Source organism: Lacerta agilis, chromosome 10 (genome assembly GCF_009819535.1).
Source record: "Lacerta agilis isolate rLacAgi1 chromosome 10, rLacAgi1.pri, whole genome shotgun sequence".
In the NCBI taxonomy this organism is placed as follows: Eukaryota; Metazoa; Chordata; class Lepidosauria; order Squamata; family Lacertidae; genus Lacerta; species Lacerta agilis.
In genome coordinates this window covers 3,635,209-3,655,115 of record NC_046321.1, presented here as the reverse complement: position 1 = coordinate 3,655,115, position 19,907 = coordinate 3,635,209, and the positions used below count along the sequence as shown (strand labels likewise).

Sequence of the window (19,907 nt, the reverse complement as noted above, 5' to 3'; positions counted from 1 at the left end):
GTCCAGCTGCTCTGGGTTGGGACACCAGGGGGAGATGTAACTTCCTTTTATTCCTCCCAGCGGCAAGCTTGCATGCCTGGATTAGTCTGAAACTGGGCTGGTTTGTGTTGTGGTAGCTTATGCAAGTTCCCTGCTTTTGAAACTCTAAGCCTGCCTCTGAATGCTCAGAAGCCCAGGCTTCATTCATGGAGGGTAGGAAGAAAGTCTAGCCCCTTTTACTTTAGCACAGGCCTTGAGCCTGCATTTTTGCCCAGTTGCGAAACTCACTTTGAACGTGTGTGAGAGATAAAGAGAGCTGCTTGTACTTTGCCTCCCTCTTCTGGTCTTGCAGTTTATCCCTGGGAAGCTGTAAGTTGCTTTCAGAGACCAGAGCTACAGGTTTCGCCTGAGAATTTGAGGGATTCCATGCAGGGCAGCAGTTTGGAGCCAAAGGAGCCTGAATTGTTCCTGGCTTCTTAATAGCTTGAATGCAACTGATCTTGTCCTGATCTCTTCTCTGCCTGGCCTAGGGAGCTGGGAGGAAGCCACTGCAATGGGTGGCGGAGTGTAAGGTAACTTCTCCCTGCAAATGTTGATAAGGTTTGGGTGCATTCTTAGGAGTCGCGCCCATGTCTAAAGATAGTTGCAAAGCCAGTGAGGCCCAGTTAGACCTGTCTTCTAGCCTCTGCCATGGGCCCATTTTCACTGTTTGAGAGCACCAGAAATTCCACGAAACAAGTGGACTCTCTTTTTTTGGGATTACCGTCAATATAAATGCGCTAAAGCTCTGGTATGCATCTAGTTTTACTGCAGGACTACTTTGGGAACTGTTCTGACCATGTGGGCTATAGTTCCTGTCCCCACCCCCCAGCTAACCTCTGGGAAATGCTATTTATTTATAGGATAGTTATTTTATTTTGCTTACTTATTAACACACACATACATACATACAAGGAACTCAAGGTGCATAGTTCTCCTTTCCCCCATTTTATCCTCACAACAACCCTGTGAGGTAGGTTAGGCCTAGAGTTGGTGACTGGCCCCAAGGTCACCCAGTGAGATTCATGGCTGAGTGGAGATTTGAACCCTGGTCTCACCTGGCCTAACACTCTAACCACTGCACCACATGCTTATAAACAACACTCATAATATATATTCCAGGGCAATTCACAGTAAAAATTCTTAAACAGTATTCATAAACAATAATTAATAAATGAAATAATAATAATCTTTAATAACTAGTCAGTTGTAAAAGCACCAAAAGTGCTTCAACGACAGTAGAATTGCATAATAAAACAGCCAGTGTTTAGAACTTGTTGAATCGTAATTTTAAAATACTCTGGGCGCAGCCTCCTTGCACTTACCTTGCCTCTGGGTTTGCAACTTTAGGGCCCGATACAAAGGACTGCCCATCTCAACAAAAAATTCCCATTTCTGGTTTACTGCATAATGCGTGTCGGGCCGGTCTTCTGAGAAAATTCTTATTTTGCTTTTCTCTCCCGCAGTCATTTAAGGAGGACAACTGGTGTGCCACTGGGCTCTTGGGACGCTTCTTAAATCCCAAATCTACTCCTTATCTTTCAGAATGATGTGCTTTGCAGGATTTAGGCTTGTTCAAATATTCTACAAGTAGGGAAAGTGTCCACCTGCGACATACAGCAATAATTGTGCCTTTTCGCATCTTAATGACTGGCAGATTTATTGTGATATGTGCTTTTGTAGGTAAGGAAGTGAGTAAAGGATAGACCCCAGGGGATGGGAGGAGTTAATCCTTGCATACTAAAAACAGGCATGTGCTTGAGTCCATTATAAGGTATCTAAAGGAGAAATAGAAAAAGGTAGGTTCAGGCATGCCCAGAATGCATATGTGTCATTTTTATACATCCGTTAATATGAGTGCATGTGCTTACCTGGGAAATCCTCCCGCTAAATCCAGTGGAGCTTATTTTCCAGTAAATGTATACAGTAGTAGGTTTACATTTTAAGGTGGCCAAAGACTTTGCTCCAGTTAACTAGAAACACAAACAGCCCATGTTCCAGAGATGGTAAGTTAAAGATGCCTCCCGAGCTGAGAATAAGCCTAGTAGCTTAGAATCATAGAGTTGGAAGGAAAACCTGAGGAACATTTAGCCCTGTGGGGATCAGACCAGCGACCGGGGCATTGTCAGCGCCATGCTCTAACCAGCGGAGCTGCATGAAATAGCCTGTGAGCCAACGTGAGCCAGTGTGGTGTAGTGGTTAAGAGCGGTAGACTCGTAATCTGGTGAACCGGGTTCGCGTCTCCGCTCCTCCACATGCAGCTGCTGGGTGACCTTGGGCTAGTCACACTTCTCTGAAGTCTCTCAGCCCCACTCACCTCACAGAGTGTTTGTTGTGGGGGAGGAAGGGAAAGGAGAATGTGAGCCGCTTTGAGACTCCCTTCGGGTAGTGATAAAGCGGGATATCAAATCCAAACTCTTCTTCTTCTTCTTCTTCTTCTTCTCCTCCTCCTTCTCCTTCTGTTTCTCCTTCTCCTTCTCCTCTCACCTTAGCCGGAAACTCACCTGGTGGACTTGGACAAACCAACTTTTCTTTCAGTCTTGTCTCCCATACATTTTTTATCCTAACCCTTCCTCCTGTAGGTGTGGGCAGTAATACAAAACACACCCACCCACCCCATGCTTTAACCCTCATGACACTGTGAGATAGGTTAGGCCGAGAGAGAACATAATCTCACTTGCATAAATTGCAGGTACCTCATTGGCACCTGGCCTTTGGAGACCTAAGTGGCTGAGGACCCAGACACCTGGAGGAACATGGGGCTCATACAATTGCAGTTTTGGAAGGGACCACGAGGGTCATCTAGTCCAACCCCCCGCAATGCAGGAATCTTTGGGGTTCCTTAATTATTTATTTTGTATTTCCCCCCTGACATTGGATGCTGCCATCCAATGTAAGAGCCGTCCTCGTAGGATTGGGGGAGAGCCTGGCATTACCTCTCTTTCTCTCACCTAGAGGGGCAGACATGACCGAAGATGAGCAATTGTCGTGAGTGAGATGATTAAGCAAAAATGCTGACTCTGGCACGTTGAACCTTTTTTTGTTCTGCATGCTGGTATTTTGCTCTTTGTTCGATTCTGTTCCAGATCTGCTGTGCAAAGAAATTTATAGCCGCTCTTTGATCGCATGAAACACTGTTCCGTGGAACTTACTAGTGATCCAAATCAGTCTTCCTTAACTTGGTGCTCTCCAAATGTTTGGGATTGCAACTTTCACAATCGATTCTGGGCACCATGACCATGTGGATGCAGCCAGGGTATCTTCCTTGTTGACGTCCAATTCCTGGCCTCCAAGGCCAAAACTCTAGGCATGCTGTCTCCCGAACTACTTCTTCCATAGGAAATTCCCTTTTTTTGTAGTGCCACCTAGGCCCATTGCGCTTGGTTAGAGGACAGGTCCTCTCTTTGATTGCTGGTGTGAGCAGGAGGGTTGGCAGAGGCGCCGACCTACTTGAAGGATCCAGTTTCCACTTTCAGGGAAACGAGACACTCTTTTCGACTTGCCTGTGGAGAACTCTTCCCTTGGTTCTCCTGTATTCACTTTCAGGCCTCGCCCTGGACTCTTTTGTGCGTTTGCCTGCTGGGTGGCTTTCAGGGCAAAGCCAGGCCCGCTCGCAGCCTCCAGATTAATGCATTTTCTGCAGCATTTTGGCCTTGCACAGGAGCGAGTCAGGAGGCACCGCAGAAGGAGAACATTCCACCCCGTTCCCAAGACTGGGTTCCATTCAAGCCTTTCAATATGTTTTTATTACACCTAATCTGTTGAGAGGGTTGCGCACGGCGATCTGGTTTCATTCTTGACTAGAGCATGTCGGCAGGAGGTGCAAAGGGTTTTGCAGTATTTAAGAGGAAGCTGGGAGGGGAGCGGAGCGGTTGAGACCCAGCCATCCCAGCGAAGAGAGGGGCTCTGTTTGCAGTGGTGACCCAGGCAGTACTTGGGCCTTACCTGGGAGTCACCTGACGTGGTAGGCCCCCCCCCCCCTGCGGTGTTTGGCTGCCGGTTGCAGCCCCTTAGTGTTGAGGGGGGGAAAACTTTGCACATGCTCAGAGCTGCTCTTCTCACGACAGTTGTCGCATATATTGCAGAGTGGATCCCTAGCTCTGAGAAAGATTCTTGACTTGTTCTTTAGGAAGGCCTTGTTCGAATTATTCCCTGTGTCGTGGAAGGGTTTGGTGGGGATGGAGAGAAAAGTCTGAAAATAAGAGGAGACGGCGAGGAGAACAGTGCTTGGGAGAAACTAAAAATCAGGTGTGGGGTGGATGCCTGGGGAAGAAGGTACCAAGTAAAAAAAGAATAAAAGGTCTGTCTAGCTTATTGTATCTAGGATGGAGGCATTTTATTGCAGGGTTCACCTGTCCCCCTGTATCCTCACCGCTCTCACCAGTGGTTTGGGGCAGGCATGCCCAAAGTCAGTTTTGGGGGTTTAATGCGGCCCACCACTGGTTTAGGCCCAGACAACCATGCCGCTCCTCCAGGATGCTATAAGCTAGACGATTTGGACCACAACTCCCAACACAGTGTGCCAGGGGGGAGGGGCCTATGGGAATTGTAGCCCAAACCAAATGGAGGACCCCACTTTGGTCAAAGAGCTCAAGCAGGGCATTGCACTTTTGCCTCTACTCCTCCTGATTCCCATTTTGCTCTTCCAACTAACCACCAACATTTCATGACTACTGAAGGTGCAGATGCTCTGGTCATTAGGCTGGGTTTGTTTTTTTAAAAAAATAGATATTGTGAATTTTGGAATTTTTTTGTGCTTTGCAAATCTGCTCCCCCCCCCCCCCCTTGAGCACGCTGATAACCTCCCTCTTGTTTCTCTGTAGCACAGTTCTTACTCACGTTTTGGCTGGTACCCACCACCCGATTTCACTACTGGAGGAGCGATGTGTTAAACAAGAACAACCCAGAACATTTTGTCTCCCTTTTTGGAGACTCACTCCAAGTTGGCACAGGCCAGGAGTTGGCTCAGTGGACCCAGAGGCCACTTCGTATGCTCATAGCCTCCGTTGTTACTTGCCCAGGGCAACTAGACAAAAGTGGCTCTTTGCTAGCTGCTGTGGCACATTCCCTGCCAAGGGCCTCTTCAAATGCACTTGAGTCAATGGTTCTCTTTCCATCCCTTCACGAGACAGCATCTGGTGGCTCAACAATCTTACACAGAGTGTTAGAAACTCAGATATATAATGTAATCGCCAAATGGCACCTTACATCTAGGATACAGTTGCCACCACAGAATGTCTAGGTGCCATTTTATTTTGCAATGAAATTATTATTATTATTATTATTATTATTATTATTATTATTATTTCATTTCTATACCTCTTTATATTTTAAAGGAAAAAAGTCTTAAAGCAATTTACAACAAATTAAAACTTCAAATAAAACAATCGCGAACAACACAATTTCAAGGAAGCTTGAAGGAAAATATTATTTCCGATCTTCCTCTAAGGGACATTTTGCTTTCCCTGTGTTTATTCACCTACTAATTTATATAGCTGCCCCATAGCAGAAGTACTCTAGCAAGCCAGTGTGGTGTAGCGGCTAGAGTGCCGGACTAGGACCTGGGAAATCAGGGTTCAAATCCTCGCTCAGTCATGAAGCTCAGCGGGTGGCCTCGGACCAGACACAGCCTCTTAACCTCCCTCGCAGGGTCGTTGTTCAGATTGACTGAGGAGGGGGGGTGAACCATAGGCGGGAGATAAATGCAACAAATAAGCTCTTCTGCTTACCTGTGTAAGAAAGCTGGAGGGGCCAGCCAGATGGAGATTTCAGTTGTCAACCTGGAACCCAGAGAGCTCCACACAGTCGCAATTGGACCCTCCCCAGTTTCAGAATGTGCCTGGCTGATTTCTAACACGGCTCACATACTCAGGATCTTCCGAGTTGTGACCTTTGTTGATGCATCTCTGCTGGCATTCTTATGAAACTTTTTGAAAAAACCTTTGCTGTGGGTGGTGATTTTGGGCTTTCATAATAGCCACTCCCTTCCTCTTCTCGGCTTCCTTTTTTGGCCCAAAAAGTTGGGAGGCAGGGAACCTGCTTAAGTCCAATTTCTCCTCTTGGAACGCTTTCCTTGGCACAAGACATGACAGCGTTAACGCCGATAGTCTTTCTGAAGTTAGGTTGTAGTCTGAATCAGGTTTGCCCTTGATTAATTCATTTCAGTTCACGTCACTGTTTCGAAGCGTTCAAATCGAAACTGCCTCGATGTGCTTAAAACTGGGTGTCAGCTGCTTTGAGAAGATGGCGGCGTGCCCTGAAGAAACCCATAAAAGAGAAGCAAGTTATGTTCTCTGCCCCAACCAAGACTGTGGCCTGGGGGCAGCTTTCGGCGGTCTTGTGGCCTCCCCAGGAAGGAGGTGGGGAGCAACCCCCACAACTGATGGGGATACCCCAAATCTCAGTCTTTCAGCCAAACACTAAATAATAATAATAATAATAATAATAATAATAATAATAATAATAATTTATTATTTATACCCAGCCACTCTGGGCGGCTTCCAACAGAATATTAAAATACAATAGTCTATTACACATTAAAAGCTTCCCTAAACTGGGCTGCCTTCAGATGTCTTCTAAAAGTCTGGTAGTTTTTCTCTTTGACATCTGGTGGCAGGGTGTTCCACAGGGCGGGCGCCACTACCGAGAAGGCCCTCTGCCTGGTTCCCTGTAACTTGGCTTCTCGCAGGGAGGGAACCGCCAGAAGGCCCTCGGCGCTGGACCTCAGTGTCCGGGCTGAACGATGGGGGTGGAGACACTCCTTCAGGTATACTGGAGTGTGGCAGGTTGCTTTCTGGAATCTAAATAGATTGGTGGTAAATGCAATCTACTCTCCCCCCCCCCCAACAGTTAACAATCGCTGTGGGAATTGGGTTTCTAGTGCAAGGTCTCCTTGTCTGAAAACTCATCAATATTTCATCTCCCTCCTCCAAATAGCTTCTGCAAACTTGTTTGCCGCAAATCAGCTTCCCGTGGTGATTCCTACAAACTTTCCCAAGGCAGCAGCAATACATTTTTTTTTAAAAAAAAGCCCAGTTCTTTCTCTCCTGCTGCCTTTCTTTGTCTGTTTGGGCTTTTCAGATCCTCCTGAGAGCCGTTTTTGCAGCCCCTTTTCAAAAGATCGTCGGTGGGTAACCAACATGGTTCCCTCTGGACGCTGGTAGACTGCAAAGCTCATCAGTTGCTTAGAGCGTGGTGCTGATAATGCCAAGGTTGCAGGTTCAATCCTCATGTGGACCACCTGCATATTCCTGCATTGCAGGGGTTTGACTAGATGACCCTCGGGTCCCTTTCAACCAATCAATGATTTAAAAAATAATAATCAAATTTTTAAAATTTAAATCGGATTTTAAAAAAAATTAAATCACATTTTTAAAATAATATGCTTTTGGAGAATTTCCCCCCCTAAAGGTAGTTTTCTGTTTAAGTTACATTATAGTCCAAAGGCTATTCATCAGGAAATAAGGATTTGTTGTGTGCTAAAACTCAGCCTGAGTTGTTTTTATTATTATTAAATTGTTTAACCACATCAGTTAACAAACCTGGATACGTATGCTATAATGTTATTGTTTTAGTTAAATAAATAGTTGTTTTTCTCCTTCCAATAAAGTACAGCAGAAAAGCTGTCCAAATATAAACGGTATCTGAAGAAGTGTGCATGCACATGAAAGCTCATACCAGTAACAAACCTAGTTGGTCTCTAAGGTGCTACTGGAAGGAATTTTTTAAATTTTATTTCAAATATAAACGGTTAACTTATTAAACCTCACAATAATTTCATAATTATCGGTCTGTGTATTTCTAGCAGTATAACCATTTCTGCTATAAATGTAAAAACTGCTCTGAAAATTTATTATTCCAAAACGGAAACCTTCATCTGGTTGCAAATATTAAGATTATACCAGATCAAATCCACCCTGCTTTCAGCTCTATGATTCTTTGACCATTTGCCTTGCTGGCTGGGGCCATTTGCCTTGCTGGCTGAGTTCCCGTGCCCCTCAATGATGCTTGCAACTTTATACGATTCCTGCTGCAGGCTGAATTGACTGCTTTCATCCCCCCCCCCTTTTTGCAGTACTGTACCATTCAAAGCGGGATGTGGGTAGCGCTGTGGTGTAAACCACTGAACCTTGGGCTGGCCGATCAGAAGGTCTGCGGTTTGAATCCCCGCAATGACGGGGTGAGCTCCCGTTGCTCGGTCCCAGCTCCTGCCAACCTAGCAGTTCGAAAGCACGTCAAAGTGCAAGCAGATAGATAGATACTGCTTCGGCAGGAAGGTAAACAGCGTTTTCATGCGCTGCTCTGGTTTCGGTGTCCCATTGCGCCAGAAACTGCTTAGTCATGCTGGCCACATGACCCAGAAAAACTCTGCAGACAAATGCCAGCTCCCTCGGCCTGTAAAGCGAGATGAGCGCCGCAACCCCAGAGTTGTCTGCGACTGTCAGGGGCCCTTTACTTTTACTTTTAACCATTAAAACAGATCCGTCAATTACAGTTCTGTATGTTGTATAGCTACGGGGTATGTGTGTTCCAGCCCCTTGGATCTCTTCATTTTTCTACATCTACTCCTTTTTCCTGAGGACGGTGGTGTAACATCCTGCCTGGGACTGGGAGAGTTGATGCTGCCCCTTTAGTGGCCTCAAACAGACTTGCTGCTAGTTTTGAATTGCACCCTACCTGACAGCTTGCTGTACAGCAGGGATTCCCAAACATTTGGGGGGCTCTGCTCCCTTGGTTGGTTCCATAAACTCATCCCCAGCACACCCTGAATTATAAAAAGCATAATTCAGAATAGTGGTTTGCGCAGCCCACTAAGGAAGTTAACAACGCAGTGAAAACAGTAACAATTAATTGCATGTTTATTCAAAATCCCATTAAAACTTTAGAGCCAGTGTGGTGTAGTGGTTAAGAATGGTAGACTTGTAATCTGGTGAACCGGGTTCGTGTCTCCGCTCCTCCACATGCAGCTGCTGGGTGACCTTGGGCTAGTCACACTCTTTGAAGTCTCTCAGCCCCACTCACCTCACAGAGTGTTTGTTGTGGGAGACGAAGGGAAAGGAGAATGTTAGCTGCTTTGAGACTCCTTCGGGTAGTGAAAAGTGGGATATCAAATCCAAACTCTTCTTCTCTTCTTCTAATTAATTCAGCAAACTGGGATGGACTCAATCCAGCTTTTCAAAGTCAGATAGCCGTTTACATCTCCTGTACTTCCCTGTGTTCCCCATGTCATTTACTTCCAAATCTGGGACATCTTCTGGGATAATAACTGAAAATCTAATAACTGAATAATAATAACTAAAAGAATACAAGTTTTTAGGGTCTTTCAGGAGATCAGGGAACTCCTCCGCTGACTGTCTTTTGCAACTGGTCTATGAAACAGGTTCTTTGGAGGTTGAAGCTGCTGATACACACACACAAACACCACCTGCCTTTTCTGCCCTGACGGCATCATTCCCCCTTTTGTCTCGCCCCAAGGTCCACGCCTGGGAGATCTCTGATCAGTTGCTGCAGATCCGGCAGGATGTGGAATCGTGCTACTTTGCCGCTCAAACCATGAAGATGAAGATCCAGACCTCATTCTACGAGCTCCCGACGGACTCTCATGTCTCGCTGCGGGACTCCCTGCTCACCCACATCCAGAACTTGAAAGACATGTCCCCTGTCATCGTCACCCAGGTGAGCAGTGAACCCCACGTTTGTGGGGAGCAAGTGGCCATTTCAGAAGGCAGCCCACCAGCTTGGATGGCTTTTTAAAGGGGGCTTCATGTTTTATCGGTGGTTACTGGCTGGGTCGGTTTGTGTGTTGCCTCCACTGTTGGAGGTAGTATGCCTCCCATTGAAACCAGTTGCTGAGCTGAACAATACCAGTTGCTGGAAACCACAGGAGGGGAGAGGGCTCTTGTGCTTGGGTCCTGCTTGCATCTAGTTAGCTACCGTGAGAACAGGATTCTGGGCTAGATGGGACCCTGGCCTGAACCTGCAGACTCTTCTAATGTTCTTATGACCTGTTGGCCCTGGCAGCTCAGTCGACTCTCAAAAGGTAGCTTGCCTCTTCCTCAGTCTACCTCTCAATACCAGTCCAGTGACCAGGGAGTCAGCAGTCTCCTGCCTTTAGCCTTCGTGTCTGTCTTGGGGGCTTCCTGGCTGGTTAGTGTCAAGCAGGGTTCTTGGACTCGATTGACCCCTTGGTCTGAACTCATCCAGCAAGCAGCTCTTAACATTAACCGAAAGGCAGGTGCAGTTGCAGTGGACTGTTTCTTGCGGTGGGGAGCTACATCTTTTAGCTGGAAGCGCCCACCCTTGACTTTTGTTCTCCCACCGCCTCTCTCTCCCCTTGCAGCTTGCATTAGCCATAGCGGACCTCGCCCTACAGATGGCCTCCTGGAAGGGCTGTGTGCACACACTGGTTGAGAAGTAAGTGGCTCCCTTTTCAAATCTCCCTCTTCTCCCCACCTCCAGTTAAACCTTCTATACCCTGTAACGGTTTTGCAAAGTACTGATGACATGAGATGGTGTGAAGTGGGAAACGCAGATGAGCTGCTTCTCTGTAAATGCAGGTTCTTGTGGGGTGGTGGTGGTCGGGGGCTGCTCTTCTGGGCCTTCGGAAATGGCTTCCAACCACGTGGGGATCTGCATGTCACAGGTGGGAGAGGTTTAGTGGGTCTGGGGACTGCCTGTCGGTTTGTTCGTTCTTTGCTTTCTCATGCACATGGTTGTGTCCCGACTGCCAACCTGAAACTTAACAGAAAACGGTGAAGGGTAAAATTGATTTAGGGACAGCTTGCTTAGTAAGAACAGCGACACCTCCAGCGTTTGCTCACAAACAGGCAGCCATCAAAGGTGTATTTAAACAAAACAGTGTTTGTGATCTTTGTCCAAGTGGGGAAGAACAGAGGCTAAATGATGATCTGAATGGTGGGGGCTAGGGGCCATCACTGACAAGGTCCTGCCCCACATACTCGTTGAGAGTACATGTATAGGAGCCAACTCCTAGGGGCTGAGGTCCCTTTGGCCCCCAATAACATATTTGAGGGCCCTCCCCCATGTTGGGGATTGCCATTCAAATGGTGTGTGTGCCGTGCCGTGTTATCGTTCATATGGGGCAGGGCTTACCTGCCCCCCCCCCAAATATTTTATTCAAGCTGGCACCCTGGGTACCAGTGATGGTGATAAAGATGCGACACCAGTCACAGGCCACCTAGAAGATTGTAATCTTAATTTGGGGGAGGAAGGACCATAGCTCAGTGGCAGAGCATCTGCCTTGCATGCCGAACGTCCCAGCTTCAGTCCCCAGTGGCATCTCCGGGTAGGGCTGGGAGAGAACCCACCCTAGAATCCTAAAGAGCTGCTGCCTGTCAGTGTAGACAGCACTGAGCTAGATGGACCAAGGGCAGCTTCCTGTGCTAATAGGCAGACTGGACCCAAACTGCGTAGGGCTTTAAAGGCCTCAACCGGCGCTTTGAATCTGGCTCTAAATATACCATTGTACATGCAGCGTTATTTCTGACTTCCTTTCCGACATCTTCACTTGCTCTTAAACCGTATTCTTAAGCCGGCCTGTTGTCTATGCAGAACTGGCTTGACCGAATGAGAATATAGGTTACAGCTGTGATAAACAGTCCAAATTCTTTCAGAGCTGAGAAGCAGTATTCTTAATTTCCTTGGAAGACAAAACCGTAAAGCCAGATAGATTTGGGGGGGGGGGGGAGAACCTAGACAACTGCAACTCTGGTACTTGCCACGAAGGTAGGGGTGCAAATTTGCGGGGTTTTTTTTTTAAAGCATGAAATTATATTTATCATGCTTTGCCCTGCTTTTGCATGGGACTTCCAGGATTGCTTAACTGAGGGACTGATCAAGTCCAAACCTGCATAGCATTAGTAGTTCTTAGGCAATCGCCCAGGCTCTTTTGCCCAGCTAGGACAGACACCCTCTGGAATCAGGAGCAAGAACCTGGGGCCCCCTATTGCTAGCTGGCTGTGGGGGGCACCCCTAGCAGTCCCCTTTCATTGCCGTCTCACGTTTCTCCTCCCTTCCCTTCCCCCCACGCCCCTCCTCCCTCGCCCTGGAACCCCAGGTACAACAATGATGTGACCTCACTGCCCTTCCTACTGGAGATCCTGACGGTGCTGCCAGAGGAGGTCCACAGCCGTTCCCTGCGCATCGGAGCCAACCGCCGCACTGAGATCATCGAAGACTTGGCTTACTACTCCAGCACGGTGGTCTCTCTGCTGGTAAGCAGCCAGGAAAGAGGAAGAGCCCGGGAGCCGGCAGGGTGGAGTTGTTGGAGTACTCGACATGGAGGTGGGAAGGTCTGGGTTCAAATCCCCACTTAGCCCTGGAGTTCAGTGGGCGACTTGGGGCCTCCCAATCTATCTCAGCCTAGTCTACCTCCCTGGATGACTGTGAATTCCCTGGACGACTGCTCCTGGGGTGTGTGTCTGTGTCTAGGGCCTGATAACTCCTAGGCTGCCTGCAAAGGAGTGGGAGTATCTCTTGCCTTCTTTTTTCAATTTATTGAGATTTTTCAGCTTAGCAATAATTGCATAGAATTGTAGAGTTGGAAGGAACCCCAAGGGTCCTTTAGTCCAACCCCCTGCAATGCAGGAATCTCAAGTGAAGCATTCACGACGGGTATATCCAATCTGTGCATAAAAACGTCCGAACAAGAAGAGTCCAGACACGTAAGACACAACTCAGCTATGAACCTAGCTCCAGTGGTGCTAGTGCATGCACAGAAAAAGGACAAAATCATGAAGAAAATAATCCAGGCAGCAATATGGAAAGCCATTGAAGATAATTCATAGGTTTTAAACTAAGAACCAAAACCGTTCAGGGTGGTGGAGATCTGGGTGGGGGGGGGAGGATTGCTCCCTGTCGTCTCAAAAGAAACTCAAGAAGCGGAGACCAAGTGACTGAAAGTGACGTTTTAGATTTAACCCCTCTTAAGTTGTCTGTTACGCTCCGTAACTTTTTCTACAACCCCTAACTGCCATGACCATTGCTTTTTGATCTCCCAGCCAGAACCAGCACGTTGGCCAAGTTTATCCTCCCCCCCCCTTTTATTTTATTTTTTGGGTGCTAGAATATCCTGGAGAATTGCAGCCTGGATGCCACTCTCCAGGTCAATTAACCAAACAGTACTCAGTCAATTAACTTGGGCATTGCAGCATTTCTCTTTTGTCTTAATTCTTCATCTAAGTTTTGGTTGATTCCACTCGTCGGTTAAGGGGGTGACGGCTTTCAGCCCGCATTGAAATAGCGGCAGCTTTTTCTCAAAAAGAGATGAGCTTTGAGGACAAAAGGGATGAGGACAGGATGTGCCAAGACCTCGCTGGACAGCCCTCCCCAGTTTAAAATGGAGGGGATTCTCTCCCCCCCCCCTTCCCCTGGCGCCCTGCAGTCATCCAGGCTCAGTGTTTGACTAAGACAGCAAAGCTGCTGAGGCCAGCATGGTCTCTCTCTGCCTGTCTGCCTCATTTTGCTGAGGCTCCACTTTGGAGTCAGTCGGGGTAAGCTGGAATAACTTGCCCGCTGACTGATTGTCTCCTGGCACGATGTACTTCCTGTTTGGTTCCTTCCTGCATTCTCTGGTTCCCTCTGCGAATCCCAGAGGGCACTACAGCCACTTCAGACCTTTCTCTCTCTGCCGTCACTGAAATAGGGGCTGGCAACCTTGAGAGTTGTTACGTTAGACAGAATTCAGACCCTGCCCCCTTCTTCTCGGAAGGCTGCCCAGGGAGGGGGCACGGCCCGTTTTGGAGTCCAGCCGCCATCTTGCCATACTGCAAAACAGCTGGAGGGCACCTGCATGTGAACTGCAGATTGCAGACACACACAAGCGCAGATTGCATCGTTGGGGATGTGCTGAGTCCCCCCCCCCAATCAGCACCGCTGCGAGGTCTCCCTAGCCCCCTCTCCCAATTTCCTTTTCTTCCCTGCAGATGACCTGTGTGGAGAAGGCGGGCAACGATGAGAAGATGCTCATTAAGATCTTCCGCTGCCTGGGCAGCTGGTTCAACCTGGGCGTCCTCGACAGCACCTTCATGGCCAACAGCAAGTTGCTGTCGCTGCTCTTTGAGGTTCTGGTGAGTTTTCTGGGGTCCCTCGTCTCTTGCAGAGGGCAGCCTGGCTCCGTGGCCGGGCACCATCTGTCGGGGAACAATGGCATTGGGGAGGCCTTATGGGCAGCCTTGGTTGCTGCAAAGGCCTCATTTGGGCAGCTCTTGAAGGGAGAGCGGCACAGTCTTACGCTAGGATACAATCAGCTACTGAAATGTCCTGATGTGTGCATAGCGCCCTCTTTCTCTGTTTCTGTGCCTGCCTGCAGCTTACTGCGTGTTCACAGAACAGGGGGGGGGGCTGCCTCTGCAGTGGAATCAAAGAGCTAGAAAGAACCCAAAGGCTGTCTAGTCCCCCCCCCCCAATCTACTGGGAGGTGGGGGCCACCTGCCCACCAGAGCATTTGTGCATCAGAAAAGAGCTTGCAGTGCTTTCTGCAGTCAAAGCACGTCTGCTGCAAAAAGGAGTGCCCCCCCTCCTCTAGCAGCCCACCGTCTCTGCCCATTTTATGCAGAAGTGGGAGTTGGGGGGGGGATCTCCTTCAAAGGTGGGGGTGCTTTTATAATAAAGAACCGTGCTGGCTGGGGCTGATGGACGTTGCAGTCCAAAACAGGCTCCGGGTTGGCCGAAGGCTGTTTTTGAAAGAGTTCCATCACTTTTCTTTGACCTGTCACTCCTTTTCCTCCCCCCCCCCCAAAGACTTGCGTCTTCCACCCTCTGTATCCTGGACCACGCCTGCCTCGCTTTACTTGTTCCTTGGTTTTCGTCTGAGGCTGCCCTCTACCTTCTTTGCATTGTTCCTTTTTGGACCTCGCACTCCCTGTTTGAGCTGGTATCTTGGGTCATTTCTGTGTTCCGCATATCTGTTCATTGGCTACGCAGATGTTGCACAGAGGTCCTTGTGGAAGGAAAGTGTGCATAACCAAGACCCGTCTTTCTCTGTGTTTGTGCTGGGGTGGGGGGAGGTAGAGCCTAGATGAGATCCCTGCAGCGGAGGATTAAGCCCAATTCCCCCTCCCCGGTGCCTTTCAGCAACAGGACAAGACGTCGACGAACCTGCACGAAGCTGCCTCCGACTGCGTCTGTTCTGCGCTCTACGCCATTGAGAACGTGGAGACCAACCTGCCCCTGGCCCTGCAGCTCTTCCAGGGGGTCCTGACGCTTGAGGCAGCCTACCACATGGCTGTGGCTCGCGAGGATTTGGACAAGTGAGTTGCCGGAGAAACCATTCACGGGGCGTGTGGTCTGTGCACGGCAGGTTCAGGAGAGGAAAGATCGAAGGCACATCTGTGCTGGATTTCTGCTTCCAGTTTTCAAGTTGTATTGTGTTTTAAACACACACAATATGGTTTTAGCAACCCAAAGAAGCGTTCCCATTTGGATTTGGGACTTCGAGCAGTACACCTGCTCCGTCCTCTCCACTGCCTGCTTCTGAAAGTCCTCTTTCAAAAGTAGGCTGCGCTTTTAATTTGTAAACTGCCCTTAGCTAATTCATGAGGGGCAGTTGTTGTTTTTTAAAGGCCTTTCAATCCTTGTTTATTTACGCAAGCCCAAATCCCCCCAGGCATAAGGGACCAGCTTTATGGTTCCTAGGTTCCTGAGTAAAGTTTCAGGCAACGATTCCCACCCTGGAAAGGGCACTCTGCCTGTGCAGGAGCCCATTCCTGTTAAGTAATGTGCGCTCTGGCTTTTTAAAAACTACATCATTCTAGTGTCTGTCTAGATATCTAACACTCTCAAGCTGTAACTATGTGCTGTGTGAAGAACTACTTCTTTTTATCCTTCCTGAATTAGGAGTGAGGGAGAAAACCTTTTCTCTATCCGCTTCCTCTGTGCCATGCTTAAGTTTAAAAACTTCTAACGTGGCACCTCTTACCCGCCTTTTCTCTAAATTGGAGTTGCCAAAGACTTGCATGCAGAGCTGGTGCTCTCCAGCAGAGCTTGTTCCTCTTCCCATGGGGGGGGGGGAGGGCGCTGTGGGAGCCAGCGAGGATGTGGGAGCAGGAGACAGTGGTAAATGGGTGGAAGGGAATGAATGACGTTGTCCTGTTGCCCTGCCTGCCTTCCTGAGATGGGCATTTCCATGGCAAAGGCCGTGGTTTGCTGACTTGGAGCACTGCTTACACCCCATTTCCCTCCCTTCAGAGTTCTCAATTACTGCCGGATCTTCACGGAACTCTGCGAGACCTTTCTGGATAAGATTGTTTGCACCCCAGGCCAAGGCCTGGGGGACCTGCGGACAATAGAACTGCTCTTGATATGCGCGGGCCACCCGCAGTACGAGGTAGGAAGGCCGCCCCTCCTGCCCCTTCAATTTCCGGGTTGTTGGCATGGTGGAAGTACCCGCAGGGTGGGCCATTCAGGCAACGGGAGGGTTCTGGGTGATGCTGTGTTGGACACACAGAGAGAGGGAAGAACAGTTTAAAAGGGTCTTCTGGTTTTGGTATGGAAATCTGTTCCCATAGATTTAGTTCTAGATGTCCCTTTCTATGTTTGCTTTATTTGGAACTTTTAATATACCTTCTTACGTACTAAAACAAACAAACAAATGAGGTCCGGCTCCGAGGGCCTTCTGGTGGCTCCCTCACTGCAGGAAGCGAAGTTACAGGGAACCAGGCAGGAAGGGCCTTTTCGGTAGCGGCACCTTCAGATGTCAAGGAGATAAAGAACTACATAACTCTTAGAAGACATCTGAAGGCTGCTCTGCATTGGGAAGTTTCTAATGTTTGATATTTTACTTAGTTTTTATATATGCTTTGAGCCGCGCAGAGTGGCTGGGGTATGATGATGATGATGATAAATGTAAAGAAAAGGTTTTTTAAAAAAAATAATGCTAGGAAATAAATAATAAATAAATGGGTCTCCTGCCAACGACAGGTGGTGGAGATTTCCTTCAACTTCTGGTACCGGCTGGGGGAGCACCTGTACAAGACTGAGGACATCGTCATACATAGCATCTTCAAGGCCTACATCCAGAGGCTCCTTCACGCCCTGGCTCGGCACTGCCAGCTCGATCCGGACCACGTAAGTCCGCCTCTCCTTCCTGGCCCCCAAACACCCCTGCGCCTCCTTTGCATTTAGCCCACAGGAGGGGAGCACTGGTAGTTATTTACTCTCCCTCCCTCTTCCATCCTTTGTTTTCCTCTGCTAGGAAGGAATTCCCGAGGAGACGGACGACTTTGGAGAGTTCCGGATGAGAGTATCAGACCTCGTGAAGGACTTAATCTTCCTGGTTGGCTCTGTGGAGTGTTTTGCCCAGGTGAGAGGGGAACAGGTTGGACTGGTGCGGCTACCCAAAATACCACCGGCGTCTCCTTCTGACTTTTGAGGGTGGTTTGTTTGGAGGAGTTGAAGGGGCTTCGCTTCCCAGCTCATGTCTGCACGTTAATTCCTCCTTTTGTATAGTTTGTTATTTATTTTTAAAGGGTGGAATTCAACGTAGCATCAAGCTGATCGTTCCATGGGTGCTGACCTGCGGGGTTCTCCAAAGCAGATTTGAGGAAGAGGGGGGACAGGAGTCCTTTTGCTGACTTCTGCTAATGCAACTCTGTAGTTGAATCCAACCCAATGTGATTTCTTTCATAATTTTAATGATTTCCGCTCTTTTCCCAAGTCTGCCTTTATTGCTATTTTCTATGACTGCTTTATAGCATTTTATGTAAATTTCTTTGAGCAGGGGTTCCCCTACTCTGATCTGCAGACCACCAGTGATCTGTGAGCTTCGTTCAGGGGTTCATAGTGTGTGTGTAAAAATACAAAACCATACAAAACCTTCTCGGTAGTGGCGCCCGCCCTGTGGAACACCCTCCCATCAGAAGTCAAGGGAATAAACAACTACCTAACATTCAGAAAATATCTAAAGGCAGCCCTGTTTAGGGAAGTTTTTAATTTGTGACTGTATTGTATTTTGGTATTTGTTGGAGGCCGCCCAGAGTGGCTGGGGAGACCCGGCCAGATGGGCGGGGTATAAATAAATTATTATTATTATTATTATTATTATTATTATTACACCCAGTGCAGATCATTACAAGTGCTACCGTGGCAGAAAAATTATTAAGTGGTTTGCCAAGACTGTTAGTGACTTCCAAGTGATCCATGAGATAAAAGGTTTGGGAACCATTGGCTAAGGGAGATTATTTTGATTGAGCAGCATATAAATCTTGCGAAAAAAATTTTTTTTACAAAGTACAACCCACTTTCACTGGCATGCCCTATGTTGGACCCTGGGAACCTCTTAGAATCCATTTACCCTTATGTTTTCCACAGTCATGCATTAATTCTTTGCTGCCCTTGAGGTCCAAAACCCTTGGATCTGCTCCTCTTTCGAACTAGCCGGAAAGTCCATCCTAACAGTGACCTTAAGGTGCATCCACGAAAAGGTTCGTGTCCCTGAATACTTAATTCTTGTATTTTTCCGTCTTCGCAGCTGTATGCTACCCTGAAAGAGGGCAACCCTCCGTGGGAGGTGACGGAAGCCGTCCTCTTCATCATGGCCTCGATAGCCAAGAGCGTAGACCAGTGAGTACCGCCAGCACCGTCGCGGAAGGGGTGGGCCACGGACCATGAATTCATTTTTGAATTTGTGTGTGTATCCTAGTCACCAGACAGCGGCCTTTGGCTCAAACTCATGCCATGATCAACCATAATAAACCATAGAAGAAGTTCAGGTTGGCACAAACCTACTCACTGCACTCTCCGCGGCGAGGACTAGAAACATGAAGCCTTTCTTTCTGCAGTCACTTTCTGCCCTCTTTTCGAAAGCGAGGCTCTCCGCTCCGGCCCCGTTATGGACTAGCTGCTTGCAGAGCTTTGGTTTTTTTTTGGTGTGTGGAATAATTGCCGTTTCCTGCCCTCAGGGAGAACAATCCAACGCTGGTGGAGGTGCTGGAAGGGGTGGTACGCCTGCCTGAATCGGTGCACACGGCCGTCCGCTACACTAGCATCGAGCTGGTTGGTGAAATGAGCGAAGTTGTGGACAGGAACCCCCATTTCCTTGGTGAGTGCAAGGGAGCTGCCAGAAGGCCCTCAGAGCTGGACCTCAGCATCTGCGCTGGGCGATGGGGGTGGAGACACTTTGAATTGTGCTCGGAAACACACTGGGAGCCAATGTTGGTCTTTCAGGACCGGTGTTATGTGGTCTCGGCGGCCGCTCCCAGTCACCAGTCTAGCTGCCGCATTCTGGATTGGCTGCAGTTTCCGAGTTACCTTCAAAGGTGGCCCCACGTAGAGCGCATTGCAGTAGTCCAAGCGGGAGATAACCAGAGCATGCACCACTCTGGCGAGACAGTTTGCAGGCAGGGAGGGTCTCAGCCTGCGTACCAGATGGAGCTGGTAGACAGCTGCCCTGGACACAGTTGGTATGTTGGGGGGGGGGGGAGTGTTATCGGTTTGTTTTTGTTTTATTATGTATTTTGTGTTCTCATTTTGTATTTTTATGCTGCGAACTATCCTGTGATCTTCGGATGAAGGGTGGAAGTAGTAGTAATAATAATAATAGAACAAAAAATAGATTCATTCATTATCCCTCTGCTGTTCTCCTCTCTCCCTGCAAAAGATCCTGTTCTTGGCTACCTGATGAAAGGCCTCTGTGAGAAGTCCTTGGCCTCGGTGGCGGCCAAAGCCATCCACAACATCTGCTCCGTGTGCCGGGACCACATGGCCCAGCACTTCAGCGGCTTGCTGGAAATCGCCCGTTCCCTGGACTCCTTCATGCTCTCGCCCGAAGCAGCTGTGGGGCTCCTGAAAGGTATGTGCTCCTTTCGCAGCGGCAGAGGGGGCAGCCCCACAGGGGAGGAGAGGGGGCTTCCCTGGACCACGTCTTTGGTGTC

The 19,907-nt window shown here is 48.5% G+C and overlaps 1 protein-coding gene across 1 annotated transcript in view; it reads left to right on the top strand.

Annotated features, from left to right (window-relative positions):
* The window catches only part of TNPO3 (transportin 3), a 36,414-nt gene that overhangs the window by 1,851 nt on the left and 14,656 nt on the right, over positions 1 to 19,907 (top strand). Inside the window, exons 2-12 of the mRNA XM_033162532.1 lie at positions 9,493 to 9,693; positions 10,358 to 10,431; positions 12,095 to 12,251; positions 13,962 to 14,105; positions 15,112 to 15,287; positions 16,225 to 16,363; positions 16,957 to 17,103; positions 17,231 to 17,338; positions 18,506 to 18,597; positions 18,936 to 19,075; positions 19,634 to 19,825. Of these exons, the coding sequence (XP_033018423.1) occupies positions 9,493 to 9,693; positions 10,358 to 10,431; positions 12,095 to 12,251; positions 13,962 to 14,105; positions 15,112 to 15,287; positions 16,225 to 16,363; positions 16,957 to 17,103; positions 17,231 to 17,338; positions 18,506 to 18,597; positions 18,936 to 19,075; positions 19,634 to 19,825 (1,570 nt within the window). The remainder of the gene's footprint in view (positions 1 to 9,492; positions 9,694 to 10,357; positions 10,432 to 12,094; positions 12,252 to 13,961; positions 14,106 to 15,111; positions 15,288 to 16,224; positions 16,364 to 16,956; positions 17,104 to 17,230; positions 17,339 to 18,505; positions 18,598 to 18,935; positions 19,076 to 19,633; positions 19,826 to 19,907) is intronic.